The sequence below is a fragment of the Oncorhynchus tshawytscha genome, linkage group LG30 (assembly GCF_018296145.1).
Source record: "Oncorhynchus tshawytscha isolate Ot180627B linkage group LG30, Otsh_v2.0, whole genome shotgun sequence".
NCBI lineage: Eukaryota > Metazoa > Chordata > Actinopteri > Salmoniformes > Salmonidae > Oncorhynchus > Oncorhynchus tshawytscha.
Window position 1 is genome coordinate 45,329,007 of NC_056458.1, and position 17,500 is coordinate 45,346,506.

Consider the following 17,500-nt stretch of genomic DNA (forward strand, 5'->3'; position numbering starts at 1 on the left):
ACACAGAAATCAAAGCACTTGAAACCAGGTGTAAAAAGGAACACAGACAAAACAACCAGAAAAAGGGATCGGTAGCGGCTAGTAGACCGGCTAGTAGACCGGCTAGTAGACCGGCTGGTAGACCGGCTAGTAGACCGGCTAGTAGACCGGCTAGTAGACCGGCGACTCCGAGGGCCGCCCGAACAGGGAGAGGAGTTACCTTCGGTAGAAGTCGTGACAGATACTGATAAGGATATTGATAAGGATATTGGTAAGGATATTGGTAAGGATATTGGTAAGGATATTGGTAAGGATATTGATAAGGATATTTGTAAGGATATTGATAAGGATAAGGATATTGATAGGGATATTGATAGGGATATTGGTGAGGATATTGATAAGGATATTGGTAAGGATATTGATAGGATATTGATAAGGATATTGGTAAGGATGGATTGGAGAGAGAGGATATTGGAGAAGAAAGAGATGGAGAGAGAAAGAGAATAAGAAAGAGAATAGGGTGAGAAGGAGAAAGAGAATAGAGAGAGAAGGAGAAAGAGAATAGATAGAGAAGGAGAAAAAGAATAGAGAGATGGATGGAGAGAGGAGGAGAAAGAGAATGATGGAGGGATATTGGAGAGAAGGAGAAAGAGAATGGAGAGGATGGAGAGAAGGAGAAAGAGAATGGAGAGAAGGAGAAGGGAATGGAGAGAAGGAGAAGGGAATGGAGAGAGGAGAAAGGGAATGGAGAGAAGGAGAAAGAGAATGGAGAGAGAGAAGAAGAAAGAGAATGGAGAGAAGGAGAAAGAGAATGGAGAGAAGGAGAAAGAGAATGGAGAGAAGGAGAAAGAGAATGGAGAGAGAGAAGGGAGAAAGAGAATGGAGAGAGAGAAGGAGAAAGAGAATGGAGAGAAGGAGAAAGAGAATGGAGAGAGAGAAGAAGAAAGAGAATGGAGAGAAGGAGAAAGAGAATGGAGAGAAGGAGAAAGAGAATGGAGAGAAGGAGAAGGGAATGGAGAGAGAAAGAAGAAAGAGAATGGAGAGAGAGAAGAAGAAAGAGAATGGAGAGAGAGAAGAAGAAAGAGAATGGAGAGAGAGAAGGAGAAAGAGAATGGAGAGAGAGAAGGGAGAAAGAGAATGGAGAGAGAGAAGGGAGAAAGAGAATGGAGAGAGAGGAGGAGAAAGAGAATGGAGAGAGAGGAGGGAGAAAGAGAATGGAGAGAGAGGAGGAGAAAGAGAATGGAGAGAGAGAAAGAGAATGAGAAAGAGAATGGAGAGAGAGAAAGAGAATGGAGAAAGAGAATGGAGAGAGAAAGAAGAAAGAGAATGGAAGAGAATGGAGAGAGAGAAGGAGAAAGAGAATGGAAAGAGAGGAGGAGAAAGAGAATGGAGAGAGAGGAGGAGAAAGAGAATGGAGAGAAGGAGAAAGAGAATGGAAAGAGAAGGAGAAAGAGAATGGAGAGAGAGGAGAAAAGAGAATGGAGAGAGAGAGGAGAAAGAGAATGGAGAGAGAGAAGGAGAAAGAGAATGGAGAGAGAAGGAGAAAGAGAATGGAGAGAAGGAGAAAGAGAATGGAGAGAGAGAAGGAGAAAGAGAATGGAGAGAGAGGAGGAGAAAGAGAATGGAGAGAGAGGAGGAGAAAGAGAATGGAGAGAGAGGAGGAGAAAGAGAATGGAGAGAGAGAAGGAGAAAGAGAATGGAGAGAGAGAAGGGAGAAAGAGAATGGAAAGAGAGGAGGAGAAAGAGAATGGAGAGAAGGAGAAAGAGAATGGAGAGAGAGAAGGAGAAAGAGAATGGAGAGAGAGGAGGAGAAAGAGAATGGAGAGAGAGAAGGAGAAAGAGAAGGAGAAAGAGAATGGAGAGAGAGGAGGAGAAAGAGAAGGAGAAAGAGAATGGAGAGAGAGGGAGGAGAAAGAGAATGGAGAGAGAGGAGGAGAAAGAGAATGGAAAGAAATGGAGAGAAGGGAGAAAGAGAATGGAAAGAGAGGAGGAGAAAGAATGGAGAGAGAGAAGGAGAAAGAGGAGGAGAAAGAGAATGGAGAGAGAGGAGGAGAAAGAGAATGGAGAGAGAGGAGGAGAAAGAGAATGGAGAGAAGGAGAAAGCAAATGGAGAGAGCAAGGGAGAAAGAGAATGGAAAGAGAGGAGGAGAAAGCGAATGGAGAGAAGGAGAAAGAGAATGGAGAGAGAGAAGGAGAAAGAGAGCTCAGCATAAAAAAATACTGCCCAGGAATAGGAAAATGACAATAAGCTATTGTAAAGAGCACATTTTTTTTCTCTCTCTCTCTCTCTCTCTCTCTCTCTCTCTCTTTTCTCTCTCTCTCTCTCTCTCTCTCTCTCTCTCTCTCATTCTCTCTCTCTCATTCTCCCCCTCTCTCTCTCTCTCTCTCTCTCTCATTCTCTCTCTCTCTCTGGGGCTAAACTCATTCCTCTAATAACCAAACCTATATGGTAGCTGCAAAACAAGAAAAATGAGCCTCTGACCAAATTGCTGAGCATCACTGTCCCCCACACATCTCCAACACCTCAACCCTCCTCCCACTTATAAAACCTCCCCTCTTTTGCCTCTCTATCCTCTCATATTTCTCCATAGATCCACTGCATTGCAGGTGTTGTCTATAGATGAATAATGTAAGGTTAAGTAAGGGGAGAACAAGGTGGTGGGTGAGTCCCTAGAGTGGCCTCCCGTGAAGCACTCTACTGTCTATGTCTATTGGGGAATTGGAGGGGTGAGGGGAGCTTTTTTAACAATCCGAGGCGTTAGTGTTCCACCGCCCACTATGTACAGTAACAACAGCTCAGCAGGTTGAGTTCTCTTTGGCTGGGGCTCCATTTTAAAGGATAGCACTGTATATTTCTCCAATTAGGAGAAAAGAGGGGAGGAGAAGGACGAGAGGGTTAATAAGCAGAACAGTATCAGGGAATGGTTGTGTCTGAGAATGGTGGGAGTCAAATAAATGAGTCCCACTAGAACACAACAAGCCTCTACAGTCCCCATGGTGGGAGTCAAATAAACGAGTCCCACTAGAACACAACAAGCCTCTATAGTCCCCATGTTGGGAGTCAAATAAACGAGTCCCACTAGAACACAACAAGCCTCTATAGTCCCCATGGTGTGAGTCAAATAAATGAGTCCTACTAGAACACAACAAGCCTCTACAGTCCCCATGGTGTGAGTCAAATAAACGAGTCCCACTAGAACACAACAAGCCTATAGTCCCCATGGTGTGAGTCAAATAAATTAGTCCCACTAGAACACAACAAGCCTCTATAGTCCTCATGTTGGGAGTCAAATAAATTAATCCCACTAGAACACAACAAGCCTCTATAGTCCCCATGTTGAGTCAAATAAATGAGTCCCACTAGAACACAACAAGCCTCTATAGTCCCCATGGTGGGAGTCAAATAAATGAGTCCCACTAGAACACAACAAGCCTCTATAGTCCCCATGGTGGGAGTCAAATAAACGGGTCCCACTAGAACACAACAAGCCTATAGTACCCATGTTGGGAGTCAAATAAACGAGTCCCACTAGAACACAACAAGCCTATAGTCCCCATGTTGGGAGTCAAATAAACGAGTCCCACTAGAACACAACAAGCCTCTATAGTCCCCATGTTGGGAGTCAAATAAACAGTCCCACTAGAACACAACAAGCCTCTACAGTCCCCATGTTGGGAGTCAAATAAACGAGTCCCACTAGAACACAACAAGCCTCTATAGTCCCCATGGTGTGAGTCAAATAAATGAGTCCCACTAGAACACAACAAGCCTCTACAGTCCCCATGTTGGGAGTCAAATAAACGAGTCCCACTAGAACACAACAAGCCTCTATAGTCCCCATGTTGGGAGTCAAATAAATTAGTCCCACTAGAACACAACAAGCCTCTACAGTCCCCATGTTGGGAGTCAAATAAACGAGTCCCACTAGAACACAACAAGCCTCTATAGTCCCCATGGTGTGAGTCAAATAAATGAGTCCCACTAGAACACAACAAGCCTCTATAGTCCCCATGGTTTTCTCTGGTGGAACAACAAAAAACTAAATGGCAGTCCTATTCCCTACTTAGAACACAATCAAGCCCTATTTCTATTTAGTCCCCATGTTGGGATTCCAATATAGTGACCTACTTTAGATCAGAGCCCTATTCCTATAACACACTTTAGATCAAGCCTATTCCCTATAGTCCCTACTTTAGATCTGTTTTCTCTGGTGGAACTTTAGATCAGAGCCCTATTCCCAAGTACACTACTTTAGATCAGAGCCCTATTCCCTATTTAGTCCACTACTTTAGATCAGAGCCCTATTCCTATATAGTACACTACTTTAGATCAGAGCCCTATTCCCTATATAGTACACTACTTTAGATCAGAGCCCTATTCCCTATATAGTACACTACTTTAGATCAGAGCCCTATTACCTAGATAGTGCACTACTTTAGATCAGAGCCCTATTCCCTATATAGTGCACTACTTTAGATCAGAGCCCTATTACCTAGATAGTACACTAATTTAGATCAGAGCCCTATTCCCTATATAGTACACTACTTTAGATCAGAGCCCTATTCCCTATATAGTACACTACTTTAGATCAGAGCCCAAGTACCTAGATAGTACACTACTTTAGATCAGAGCCCTATTCCCTATATAGTACACTACTTTAGATCAGAGCCCTAGTACCTATATAGTACACTACTTTAGATCAGAGCCCTAGTACCTATATAGTACACTACTTTAGATCAGAGCCCTAGTACCTAGATAGTACACTACTTTAGATCAGAGCCCTAGTACCTAGATAGTACACTACTTTAGATCAGAGCCCTAGTACCTAGATAGTACACTACATTTAGATCAGAGCCCTATTCCCTATATAGTACACTACTTTAGATCAGAGCCCTATTACCTATATAGTACACTACTTTAGATCAGAGCCCTAGTACCTATAGTACACTACTTTAGATCAGAGCCCTATTCCCTATATAGTACACTACTTTAGATCAGAGCCCTAGTACCTAGATAGTACACTACTTTAGATCAGAGCCCTAGTACCTAGATAGTGCACTACTTTAGATCAGAGCCCTATTCCCTATACCTTTAGACCAGAGCCCTATTCCTACACACTACTTAGACCAGAGCCCTATTCCTATATAGTACACTACTTTAGATCAGAGCCCTATTCCTATATAGTACACTACTATAGATCAGAGCCCTATTCCCTATATAGTACACTACTTTAGACCAGAGCCCTATTCCCTATATAGTACACTACTTTAGATCAGAGCCCTATTCCCTATATAGTACACTACTTTAGATCAGAGCCCTATTCCCTATATAGTACACTACTAGACCAGAGCCCTATTCCCTATATAGTACACTACTTTAGACCAGAGCCCTATTCCCTATATAGTACACTACTTTAGATCAGAGCCCTATTCCCTATATAGTACACTACTTTAGATCAGAGCCCTATTCCCTATATAGTGCACTACTATAGACCAGAGCCCTATTCCCTATATAGTACACTACTTTAGACCAGAGCCCTATTCCCTATATAGTACACTACTTTAGATCAGAGCCCTATTCCCTATATAGTACACTACTTTAGATCAGAGCCCTATTCCCTATATAGTGCACTACTATAGACCAGAGCCCTATTCCTATATAGTACACTACTTTAGACCAGAGCCCTATTCCCTATATAGTACACTACTTTAGATCAGAGCCCTATTCCCTATATAGTACACTACTTTAGATCAGAGCCCTATTCCCTATATAGTACACTACTTTAGACCAGAGCCCTATTCCCTATATAGTGCACTACTATAGACCAGAGCCCTAGTACCTAGATAGTACACTACATTAGATCAGAGCCCTATTCCCTATATAGTACACTACTTTAGATCAGAGCCCTAGTACCTATATAGTACACTACATTAGACCAGTGCTCTGTGTATTGTATTATACAGTGCCTTCATAAACTATTAATGCACCTGGACTTAGTCCACATTCTATTGTTACAGCCTGAATTCAAAATGTATTAAATCCAGTTTAATACCCCGTAATGACAAAGTAAAAACATGTTTCTTTTGTTTTTTTTTAAATGTTAGGAAATTGATTTTTAAAAATGATACAGAAACATCTCATTTTACATAAGTATTCACACCCCTGAGTCAATACTTTGTAGAAGCACCTTTGGCAGCAATTGAGTCTTTCTGGGTAAATCTCTAAGAGCTTTCCACACCTGGATTGAGCAACATTTGCCCATTATTCTTTTCAACATTCTTCAAGCTCTGTCCAATTGGTTGTTGATTATTGCTTGGCAACTATCATCAGGTCTTGCCATAGATGTTGAAATAGATTTAAGTCAAAAGGACAAGGATATTGAACATTTTAATTTAGCTTAGTGGATGAATAACCAAGACATAAATCATTTTTTCTTACATAATATAGTTACAGCAGATCCCCGTATTGTATGGGGACACTTTTAGATGTGCCTTTAGAGGTCATGCAATTCAATGCTCATCTTTTGTTAAGGGATTTTTTTAATCAATAATGACTAATTATGTATACATTTCAATCAGGACTGACTAATCAGAATACTATTATGTTACTGTATAGATGTATGAATTTTATTTTAATCTTAGTACTGAATATAATGTGTGTAAATATAATCAAGAATTAGAACAATGACTGTCTGTTCCTTGGTAGAAATGAATGAACTTATCGTCAGACTGGCTAGAATGCTTATCTACACAGGAAGACCTTGGCTCGGTCATAAATTATATTAAATTGGTAGGGAGACGATGTGGGAAGGCTTGAGATACTGCCTTTGTACCAGGGTGGGAGAAGAGACGGGACAGTTCGAAAACTAATGACGTCATTTTCAGTTTATAACCTGTGGTAAACTGTATCGTGTTCAGTACTCTCGAGAATAAACGCTGCTGATTGGTTTTGAGACTGGTCTCTGTCCATTTTATACAAATAAGGATCTTACAAATTCTTAGGAGTGGACAGAGTGTTGAATTGAATTAGTTAAATAAAACATAAAGGAATTTAATTCCTGTAACATCTTTAAAACAAAAACTAACTACAGATAGATAGTAACAAATACTGTAACAAAGAGACACACAATAAGTTAGAGGGAAAAAAAAAGAAATGGAGGAACTCACTCAAGAAAGATCTAGTGTAATCTATTATTTAAAAAATATGGGTGAAAATGCACCGAATAATATTTTTTATTTCCAACATAGAAATTTTATCTAATATAATTTACAGAAACTTGTTAACAAATGACAGAGTCATCCATGATTCACGAAACCAAATGTTTTTTTTTGAAAGAGGAAGCTAAAGTACTTTTAAGCATGTTTTCATTTCAGTCTCCTCCGTCTCCACTAACTGCAGTTCATTTGTCCGGTTCTTCTTCTTCTTCTATTAATAGTGTAAAAAGAGGGGGGAAATAATAGCTATTGTTGGCTGACTAATCACCATGGCAACAGTAGTGTGAACATTCTGTACAGTACGAAGGACTTTGTGTAGTCAGTGTGTTGTCAGTCAAGCGTTGAGGAATGAGCCTATATCCCCTTTAATTGATCTGTTTTTAGAGATGTGTTTAGGTCAATCTGAGTTGTGCGTGAGTAACAGAGGTTTCTCTCTCTCTCTCTCTCTCTCTATTCTCTATTCTCTCTCTCTTTTCTCTCTCTCTCTCTCTCTCTCTCTCTCTCTCTGTAGGTCGACGTCTGGTCATAGGAGAAAGAGGAGATACAGGTGGGTATGCAGATAAATATGACACATTGTGCACATCATATGTAACCTTACATTCAGACTCAGTGAATGTAACTAGGCTAATGCTTGTTACATTACACACACAGTATTCATACCCCTTCACTTATTTCACAGCCTGAATTCAAAATGGATTACATAAACAAAATTGTATTTATTAATTGATTTGAAAATGAAAAACAGAAATATCTAAAAAATCACGTGCTTTGAAACTCCAAATTGAGCTCAGGTGCATCCAATGTTCTTTTGATCATCCTTGAGATGTCACGACAACTTGGAGTTTCACCTGTGGGCCAATTCAATTGGGGTATTGTGTGTAGATGCGTGAGGGAGAGAAAAAATGATTTCATCCATTTCGAATTCATGTTGTAAATACAATAAAATGTGTAAGAAGTCAATGGTTGATGAATATTTTCCGAAGGCACTGAACCCTTTTAACCTGCTTAATGAAACTACACCACACTGTTTCCAGATCAGGTAAAGAAGACCCGAAGAACAAACTGAAAGACAAAACCAGAAAGAGGTAAGGATCCCTCTTTAAAAAATATATAATCCAACCTACAATAATGGACACGTCAGACTGTTAGGTTAGATGTTCCGTAGACTTAACCCCTTACACTCATGGAAATATAGGTCTATTATGGATAGGGCCAAATTGAAATGTTTCTAACAGAAGAACCATAAGAAGCATATGCACGACCATGGTTAAGAAAACACTATGGACATTATGGGGAAATGATCAGAACAAAAGGTGAGGACACATCAGTTCATCTGACACAAGACTGAATCCAAAACACCACAATGTTGAATTCATATGAATTTGACATTTCCTGTACTTTTCACAACATTTTGTCAATAATGAAATGTGAAAATACTCTGGATACATTCAGTAACATAATAAGAATGTTCAATGACATGTTGGAGTAGGTGCAATATAATAAAAAACTATGACAAGGGTTTCAGTGAGCGGTCTAACTGGTGTTGCTAAGTGACCAGACACCTCTCCAAACTGTGGGTTTGAGTGAGCGGTCTAACTGGTGTTGCTAAGTGACCAGACACCTCTCCAAACTGTGGGTTTCAGTGAGAGGTCTAACTGGTGTTGCTAAGTGACCAAACACCTCTCCAAACTGTGGGTTTCAGTGAACGGTCTAACTGGTGTTGCTAAGTGACCAGACACCTCTCCAAACTGTGGGTTTCAGTGAGCGGTCTAACTGGTGTTGCTAAGTGACCAGACACCTCTCCAAACTGTGGGTTTGAGTGAGAGGTCTAATTGGTGTCTAATTGGTCAAACACCTCTCCAAACTGTGGGTTTGAGTGAGAGGTCTAACTGGTGTTGCTAAGTGACCAACACCTCTCCAAACTGTGGGTTTGAGTGAGAGGTCTAACTGGTGTTGCTAAGTGACCAGACACCTCTCCAAACTGTGGGTTTGAGTGAGAGGTCTAACTGGTGTTGCTAAGTGACCAACACCTCTCCAAACTGTGGGTTTGAGTGAGCGGTCTAGCTGGTGTTGCTAAGTGACCAGACACCTCTCCAAACTGTGGGTTTGAGTTAGAACTCTAACTGGAGTTGCTAAGTGACCAGACACCTCTCCAAACTGTGGGTTTGAGTTAGAACTCTAACTGGTGTTGCTAAGTGACCAAACACCTGTCCAAACTGTGGGTTTGAGTTAGAACTCTAACTGGTGTTGCTAAGTGACCAGACACCTCTCCAAACTGTGGGTTTGAGTTAGAACTCTAACTGGAGTTGCTAAGTGACCAGACACCTCTCCAAACTGTGGGTTTGAGTTAGAACTCTAACTGGTGTTGCTAAGTGACCAAACACCTGTCCAAACTGTGGGTTTGAGTTAGAACTCTAACTGGTGTTGCTAAGTGACCAGACACCTCTCCAAACTGTGGGTTTGAGTTAGATCTCTAACTGGTGTAGCTAAGTGACTAAACACCTCTCCAAACCGTGGGTTTGAGTGAGCGGTCTAACTGGTGTTGCTAAGTGACTAAACACCTCTCCAAACCGTGGGTTTGAGTGAGCGGTTTAACTGGTGTTGCTAAGTGACTAAACACCTCTCCAAACTGTGCATATTTCCTAAGTAATTTCAATGCACTTGATTATAAAACAAATATATATATATACATATATATTTTGATAACGAAGAAATGTGAAAACTAGGTCTCTTTTCCAAATGTGCTCTGTCTGATACAACATAAAAATACACATTATACACAGCATTTACAGTACCAGTCAAAAGTTTGGACACATCTATGTCATTCAAGGGTTTTATTTTTTTTAAACTATTTTCTACATTGTAGAATAATAGTGAAGAAATCAAATCTATGAAATAACACATATGGAATCATGTAGTAACCAAAAAAGTGTGAAACAAATCAGAATATATTTTACATTCTTCAAATTAGCCACCCTTTGCCTTGATGACAGCTTTGCGTACTCTTGGCATTCTCTCAACCAGCTTCCCTGGAATGCTTTTCCAGCAGTCATGAAGGAGTTCCCACTTATTGGCTGCTTTTCCTTCATTCTCCTTCACCTCATTTGGGATGAGGTCGGGTGATTGTTGAGGCCAGGTCATCTGATGCAGCGCTCCATCTCTCTCCTTCATGGTCAAATATCCCTTACACAGCCTGGAGGTGTGTTGGGTCATTGTCCTGTTGAAAAACAGATTATAGTCCCACTTAGCGCAAACCAGATGGGATGGCATTCTGCAGCGATTCCGCATATCATCCGCATATAGATGAAGTTTAGAATTTTTTTACAGATTGACCAATGGTGTTTATATAAAATCGAACCCTGTGGTACATCTTTATTCACGTCAACAAACTCGGACTCAACCCCATCCAGTCACGATGGCCTGAGTTCTGTCACTAAGATATTGATGAAACCATGAACAGAGCTCAGGCCTTTCAGAGGACAAGTTATTCAATAAAATAACATGATCAACAGAATCAAAAGATTTTGACAAGTCCACAAACAAAGCGATACATTTCATTTGAATGTCTAAAGCGTTGAGTGTCTAAAGATAATTAACAACTAACGTGGTTGCTGTAATAGTGCTATGACCATGTGACCCGAGGAAAGAGCTGTAATTTTTTATTTTTTTTTTCACCTTTATTTAACCAGGTAGGCTAGTTGAGAACAAGTTCTCATTTGCAACTGCGACCTGGCCAAGATAAAGCATAGCAGTGTGAACAGACAACACAGAGTTACACATGGAGTAAACAATTAACAAGTCAATAACACAGTAGAAAAAAAGGGAGTCTATATACATTGTGTGCAAAAGGCATGAGGAGGTAGGCGAATAATTACAATTTTGCAGTTTAATAACACTGGAGTGATAAATGATCAGATGGTCATGTACAGGTAGAGATATTGGTGTGCAAAAGAGCAGAAAAGTAAATAAATAAAAACAGTATGGGGATGAGGTAGGTAAAAATGGGTGGGCTATGTACCGATAGACTATGTACAGCTGCAGCGATCGGTTAACTGCTCAGACAGCAGATGTTTGAAGTTGGTGAGGGAGATAAAAGTCTCCAACTTCAGCGATTTTTGCAATTCGTTCCAGTCACAGTGCTATGACCATGTGACCCGAGGAAAGAGCTGTAATAGTGCTATGACCATGTGACTCAAGGAAAGAGCTGTAATAGTGCTATGACCATGTGACTCAAGGAAAGAGCTGTAATAGTGCTATGACCATGTGTGACTATGACCATGTGACTCAAGGAAAGAGCTGTAATAGTGCTATGACTATGTAATAGTGCCCATGTGACTCAAGGAAAGAGCTGTAATAGTGCTATGACCATGTGACCCGAGGAAAGAGCTGTAATAGTGCTATGACCATGTGACTCAAGGAAAGAGCTGTAATAGTGCTATGACCATGTGACCCGAGGAAAGAGCTGTAATAGTGCTATGACCATGTGACCCGAGGAAAGAGCTGTAATAGTGCTATGACCATGTGACTCAAGGAAAGAGCTGTAATAGTGCTATGACCATGTGACCCGAGGAAAGAGCTGTAATAGTGCTATGACCATGTGACTCAAGGAAAGAGCTGTAATAGTGCTATGACCATGTGACCCAAGGAAAGAGCTGTAATAGTGCTATGACCATGTGACCCGAGAAAAGAGCTGTAATAGTGCTATGACCATGTGCCTCAAGGAAAGAGCTGTAATAGTGCTATGACCATGTGACCCGAGGAAAGAGCTGTAATAGTGCTATGACCATGTGACTCAAGGAAAGAGCTGTAATAGTGCTATGACCATGTGACCCGAGGAAAGAGCTGTAATAGTGCTATGACCATGTGACCCGAGGAAAGAGCTGTAATATGCTATGACCATGTGACTCAAGGAAAGAGCTGTAATAGTGCTATGACCATGTGACTCAAGGAAAGAGCTGTAATAGTGCTATGACCATGTGACCCGAGGAAAGAGCTGTAATAGTGCTATGACCATGTGACCCGAGGAAAGAGCTGTAATAGTGCTATGACCATGTGACTCATAATAGTGCTATGACCATGTGACCCGAGGAAGAGCTGTAAAGTGCTATGACCATGTGACCCAAGGAAAGAGCTGTAATAGTGCTATGACCATGTGACTCAATGAAAGAGCTGTAATAGTGATATGACCATGTGACCCGAGGAAAGCGCTGTAATAGTGCTATGACCATGTGACCCGAGGAAAGAGCTGTAATAGTGCTATGACCATGTGACCCGAGAGCTGTAATAGTGCTATGACCATGTGACCCGAGGAAAGAGCTGTAATAGTGCTATGACCATGTGACTCAAGGAAAGAGCTGTAATAGTGCTATGACCATGTGACCCGAGGAAAGAGCTGTAATAGTGCTATGACCATGTGACCCAAGGAAAGAGCTGTAATAGTGCTATGACCATGTGACTCAAGGAAAGAGCTGTAATAGTGCTATGACCATGTGACTCAATGAAAGAGCTGTAATAGTGATATGACCATGTGACCCGAGGAAAGCGCTGTAATAGTGCTATGACCATGTGACCCGAGGAAAGAGCTGTAATAGTGCTATGACCATGTGACCCGAGGCTGTAATAGTGCTTCAACTATATAAGGTGTTTTTACCTCTCCTAGTTTTCTCATTGAGGAACTGAAGGAAGCTTGTCGTTTTTTGTTTGGAACACAGCCCTGCGTCCGCACCATTACACAATTATTTTTTATTTTACCTTTATTTAACCAGGCAAGTCAGTTAAGAACAAATTCTTATTTTCAATGACGGCCTAGGAACAGTGGGTTAACTACCTTGTTCAGGGGCAGAACGACAGATTTGTACCTTGTCAGCTCGGGGATTTGAAATAGTCCAACGCTCTAACCACTAGGCTACCCTGCCGCTCCAATTACTGTTGTTGTTTAGGCAATCCAAAAACAGTCCATTATAAATCACAATCTGGTTCAAGTGGGCATCACTTGAAAGCTTCTTCTATTGCCATGGCTAGCATTGGGCTAGCTATTGCCAACATGGCTAGCTATTGCCAACATGGCTAGCTATTGCCAACATGGCTAGCTATTGCCAACATGGCTAGCTATTGCCAACATAGCTATTGCCAGTCATCTTTGTAACGTTGGCTCAAACATAGCGATCAAAAACATTGATACTGTAAATGTACATATGTTTTCAAATATGGAAATGTGAAGTGCAGGGTGTGGTTTGCTTGAAATGACATCGAAGAGGTATTTAGTATAAAATGCTAATGGCTCATCTTTTAGAACACCGACTCCTCTCGATTTAATTTACAGCATTTCTCTCACTCAGACAACAACAAATGTGCAAAAGTTTCCCAAATAGTGGGAGGGAAGGGGCGTAACAGCTGTCGGTTTAAAACCCAGACAGCGCTGTGAACCATATTGTGATGCATTTCACAAGCTTGAATGTGATATGATCTCAGTCTGTTTCATTGAGCACGTTAACATGCACACAATAATGTAATTATAGACAGATTAATATAATATCTTGTTTTAAAAAAAATGATAACATGCTTTGCAAGAAGAACAAGAGCCATAATAATCCTGTTTACATGGACACATCTGAAATCAGACTACCTGGTGGGATTTTGATAAATGCAGGAAATCGCCAATCAAAATAAACATTCTACCACAGTGACCAGTCTACCAAAGTGACCACTCTACCACAGTGACCAGTCTACCACAGTGACCATTCCACCACAGTGACCAGTCTACCACAGTGACCAGTCTACCACAGTGACCATTCCACCACAGTGACCAGTCTACCACAGTGACCAGTTTACCACAGTGACCATTCCACCACAGTGACCAGTCTACCACAGTGACCAGTCTACCACAGTGACCATTCCACCACAGTGACCAGTCTACCACAGTGACCAGTTACCACAGTGACCATTCCACCACAGTGACCAGTCCACCACAGTGACCAGTCTACCACAGTGACCATTCTACCACAGTGTCCAGTCCACCACAGTGACCAGTCCACCACAGTGATCATGTTATTTGCGTGTGTGTGGGGGTCTGTATATGTGTTTGTGCGTGTGTGCGTCTGTCCGAATGTTTGTGTGTGCTTGCGTTTGTGTGTGTCTGTCCAAATGCTTGTGTGTGCGTGTGTGTGCGTGTGTGTGTGTGTGTGTGTGTGTGTGTGCGAGTCTGTATATATATATATATGTGTGTGTGTGTCCAACAGGTCCCCATTAGAGTCCCCCAGTAGGACGTCTCAGCGTAGAGGCAGCTGCTGTAGCTCCCACAGTGCATCACTCTCCTCCACAGGCCACAGCCCCTCCAAGTCCCTCGGCAGGTAGGGACCCCCCCATGGTGGCTCCCAACCCCACCCTTAGATACATGCTTTTAATCAGACTCCTTTTGGTCTATCGACATCTAAGGTTTGCAACAGCTCTGCTAGACATGTGTGATTCTTATGTGGTCAGAATGAAAATATTATGACTGACTTGAACATGTTTAAAAGGTTATAACTATACTCTAGAGTCTATAACTGCCTATAGCTAGTACAAAATACAGTACCAGTCAAACATTTGGACACACCTACTCATTCAAGGGTTTTTCTTTATTTTTTTCCTATTATCTACATTGTAGAATAATAATGAAGACATTAAAACTGTGAAATAACTGTTCATGTAGAAACCCCCCCCAAAAAAAAGTATTAAGCAAATTTAAATATATTTTAGATTTTAGATTCTTCAAAGTAGCCACCCTTTGCCTTGATGACAGCTTTGTACACTTGGCATTCTCTCAACCAGCTTCATGAGGTTTCATTTCAATTAACAGGTGTGACTTCTTAAAAGTTAATTTGTGGAATTTATTTTGTTCTTAATGCGTTTGAGCCAATCAGTTGTGTTGTGACAAGGTAGGGTTGGTATACAGAAGATAGCCCTATTTGGTAAAAGACCAAGTCCATATTATGGCAAAAACAGCTCAAATAAGAGAAACCACAGTCCATCATTACTTTAAGACATGAAGGTCAGTCAATACGGAATATTTCAAGTGCAGTTGCAAAAACCATCAAGTGCTACGATAAAACTGCCTGTCATGAGGACAACCACAGGAAAGGAAGACCCAGGTTTACCTCTGCTGCAGAGAATAAGTTCATTAGAGTTACCAGCATCAGAAATTGCAGCCAAAAGAAATGGTTCAGAGTTCAAGTAACAGACATCTCAACATCAACTGTTCAGATGAGACTGCGTGAGTCAGGCCTTCATGGTCGAATTTCTGCAAAGAAACCACTACAAAAGGACATCAATAAGAAGAAGAGACTTGCTTGGGCCAAGAAACACGCGCAAAGGATATTAGACCGGTGGAAATCTGTCCTTTGGTCTGATATGTCCAAGGTTGAGATTTTTGGTTCCAACCGCCGTGTCTCTGTGAGACACAGAGTAGGTGAATGGATGATATCCGCTTGTGTGGTTCCTACCGTGAAGCATGGAGGAGGAGGTGTGATGGTGCTTTGCTGGTGACACTGTCTGTGATTTATTTAGAATTCAAGGCACACCAGCATGGCTACCACAGCATTCTGCAGCTATATGCCATCCCATCTGGTTTGCGCTTATTGGGACTATCAGTTGTTTTTCAACAGGACAATGACTCAACACACCTCTAGGCTGTGTAAGGGCTATTTGACCAAGAAGAAGAGTGACGGAGTGAAAGAAAAGCAGCCAACAAGTGCTCAGCATATGTGGGAACTCCTTCAAGACTGCTGGAAAAGCATTCCAGGGGAAGCTGGTTGAGAGAATGCCAAGAGTGTGCAAAGCTAAATGGTGGCTACTTTGAAGAATCTCACATATGGCCTTATTTTGATTTGTGTGACACTTTTTTTTGTTTGATGTCTTCACTATTATTCTACAATGTAGAAAATAATAAAAATAAATAAAACCCTTGAATGAGTAGGTGTGTCCAAACTTTTGGCTGGTACTGTACTCTTGAGTCTAAGTAATTACAGCAGGTTTGTTCAGTACTCTTTACAGTTTGTACCATTTATTAAAGGTCCAATGCAGCCGTTTTTATCTCAACATCAAATCATTTCTGGGTAACAATTAAGTACCTTACTGTGATTGGTTTCTATTCAAACCCCCCCAAAAAAACAAATAGCTTCTATAGCAAATAGCTTCAAATAGCTTCAGGCAGGCCAAAACTCCATCCCTCCAAAACAGGCTGAAATTCCAGGCCGTCTTTTCAAACAGCTCTTACACTAAAAGGGCATTTTCATCATTTTCACAATAATATTTCAACTTCACAGTGTTGAAGTATATATATATATATATATATAATATATATATATATATATTTTTTTATATATATATATATATATATATATATATGACTGCACTGGGCCTTTAAACTGTACTGTACTGTACAATATTATAGCATTGCGGCCGGTTTGTTCAAGTACTCCTGTCTGTCTGTCTTTCCAGGCCCAACTCCAAGCACAAGACAGAAGGACACAAGGCCTGTGTGAGCCCTTCCCCGTCTCCCGGTCCTGACGGTCCTGTCACGTGGCACAACGGGCACCACCACCAAAGCGACCGCGGCTGCAACGGCAAGGCGGGCAGACTCAACAGCCACGCGGTCGAGGAGGACAAGGAGCAAGATGTACGTAGTCTCCTCTATCTCCCCCTCCCCTCCCCCTCACCCTGTCCTACCTTCTAAACTACACTCAAATGTAGGAATAGCTACACACAGGAATAGCTACACACAGGAATAGCTACACACAGGAATAGCTACACACAGGAATAACTACACACAGGAATAGCTACACACAGGAATAGCTACACACAGGAATAGCTACACACAGGAATAGCTACACACAGGAATAACTACACACAGGAATAGCTACACACAGGAATAGCTACACACAGGAATAACTACACACAGGAATAGCTACACACAGGAATAGCAACACACAGGAATAACTAAACCCAGGAATAACTACAAACAGGAATAACTACACACAGGAATAACCAAGCACAGGAGTAACTAAACAGAAGAATAGTGTGGAGGATAGATAGCATGTCGATAGGAGAGGGAGACAGTGTGGAGGATAAATACCATGTCGATAGGAGAGGGAGACAGTATGGAGGATAGATACCATGTCGATAGGAGAGGAGACAGTGTGGAGGATAAATACCATGTCAATAGGAGAGGAGACAGTATGGAGGATAGATACCATGTCGATAGGAGGAGACAGTGTGGAGGATAGATACCATGTTGATAGGAGGAGACAGTGTGGAGAATACTATTTGA

At 41.3% G+C, this 17,500-nt stretch overlaps 1 protein-coding gene across 1 annotated transcript in view; it reads left to right on the top strand.

Annotated features, from left to right (window-relative positions):
- Positions 1 to 17,500, top strand: part of LOC121841367 (serine/arginine repetitive matrix protein 3-like) — a 143,770-nt gene that overhangs the window by 91,022 nt on the left and 35,248 nt on the right. The window contains exons 7-10 of the mRNA XM_042309152.1: positions 7,706 to 7,741; positions 8,229 to 8,279; positions 14,433 to 14,543; positions 16,672 to 16,849. Coding sequence (XP_042165086.1) covers positions 7,706 to 7,741; positions 8,229 to 8,279; positions 14,433 to 14,543; positions 16,672 to 16,849 — 376 coding nt within the window. The remainder of the gene's footprint in view (positions 1 to 7,705; positions 7,742 to 8,228; positions 8,280 to 14,432; positions 14,544 to 16,671; positions 16,850 to 17,500) is intronic.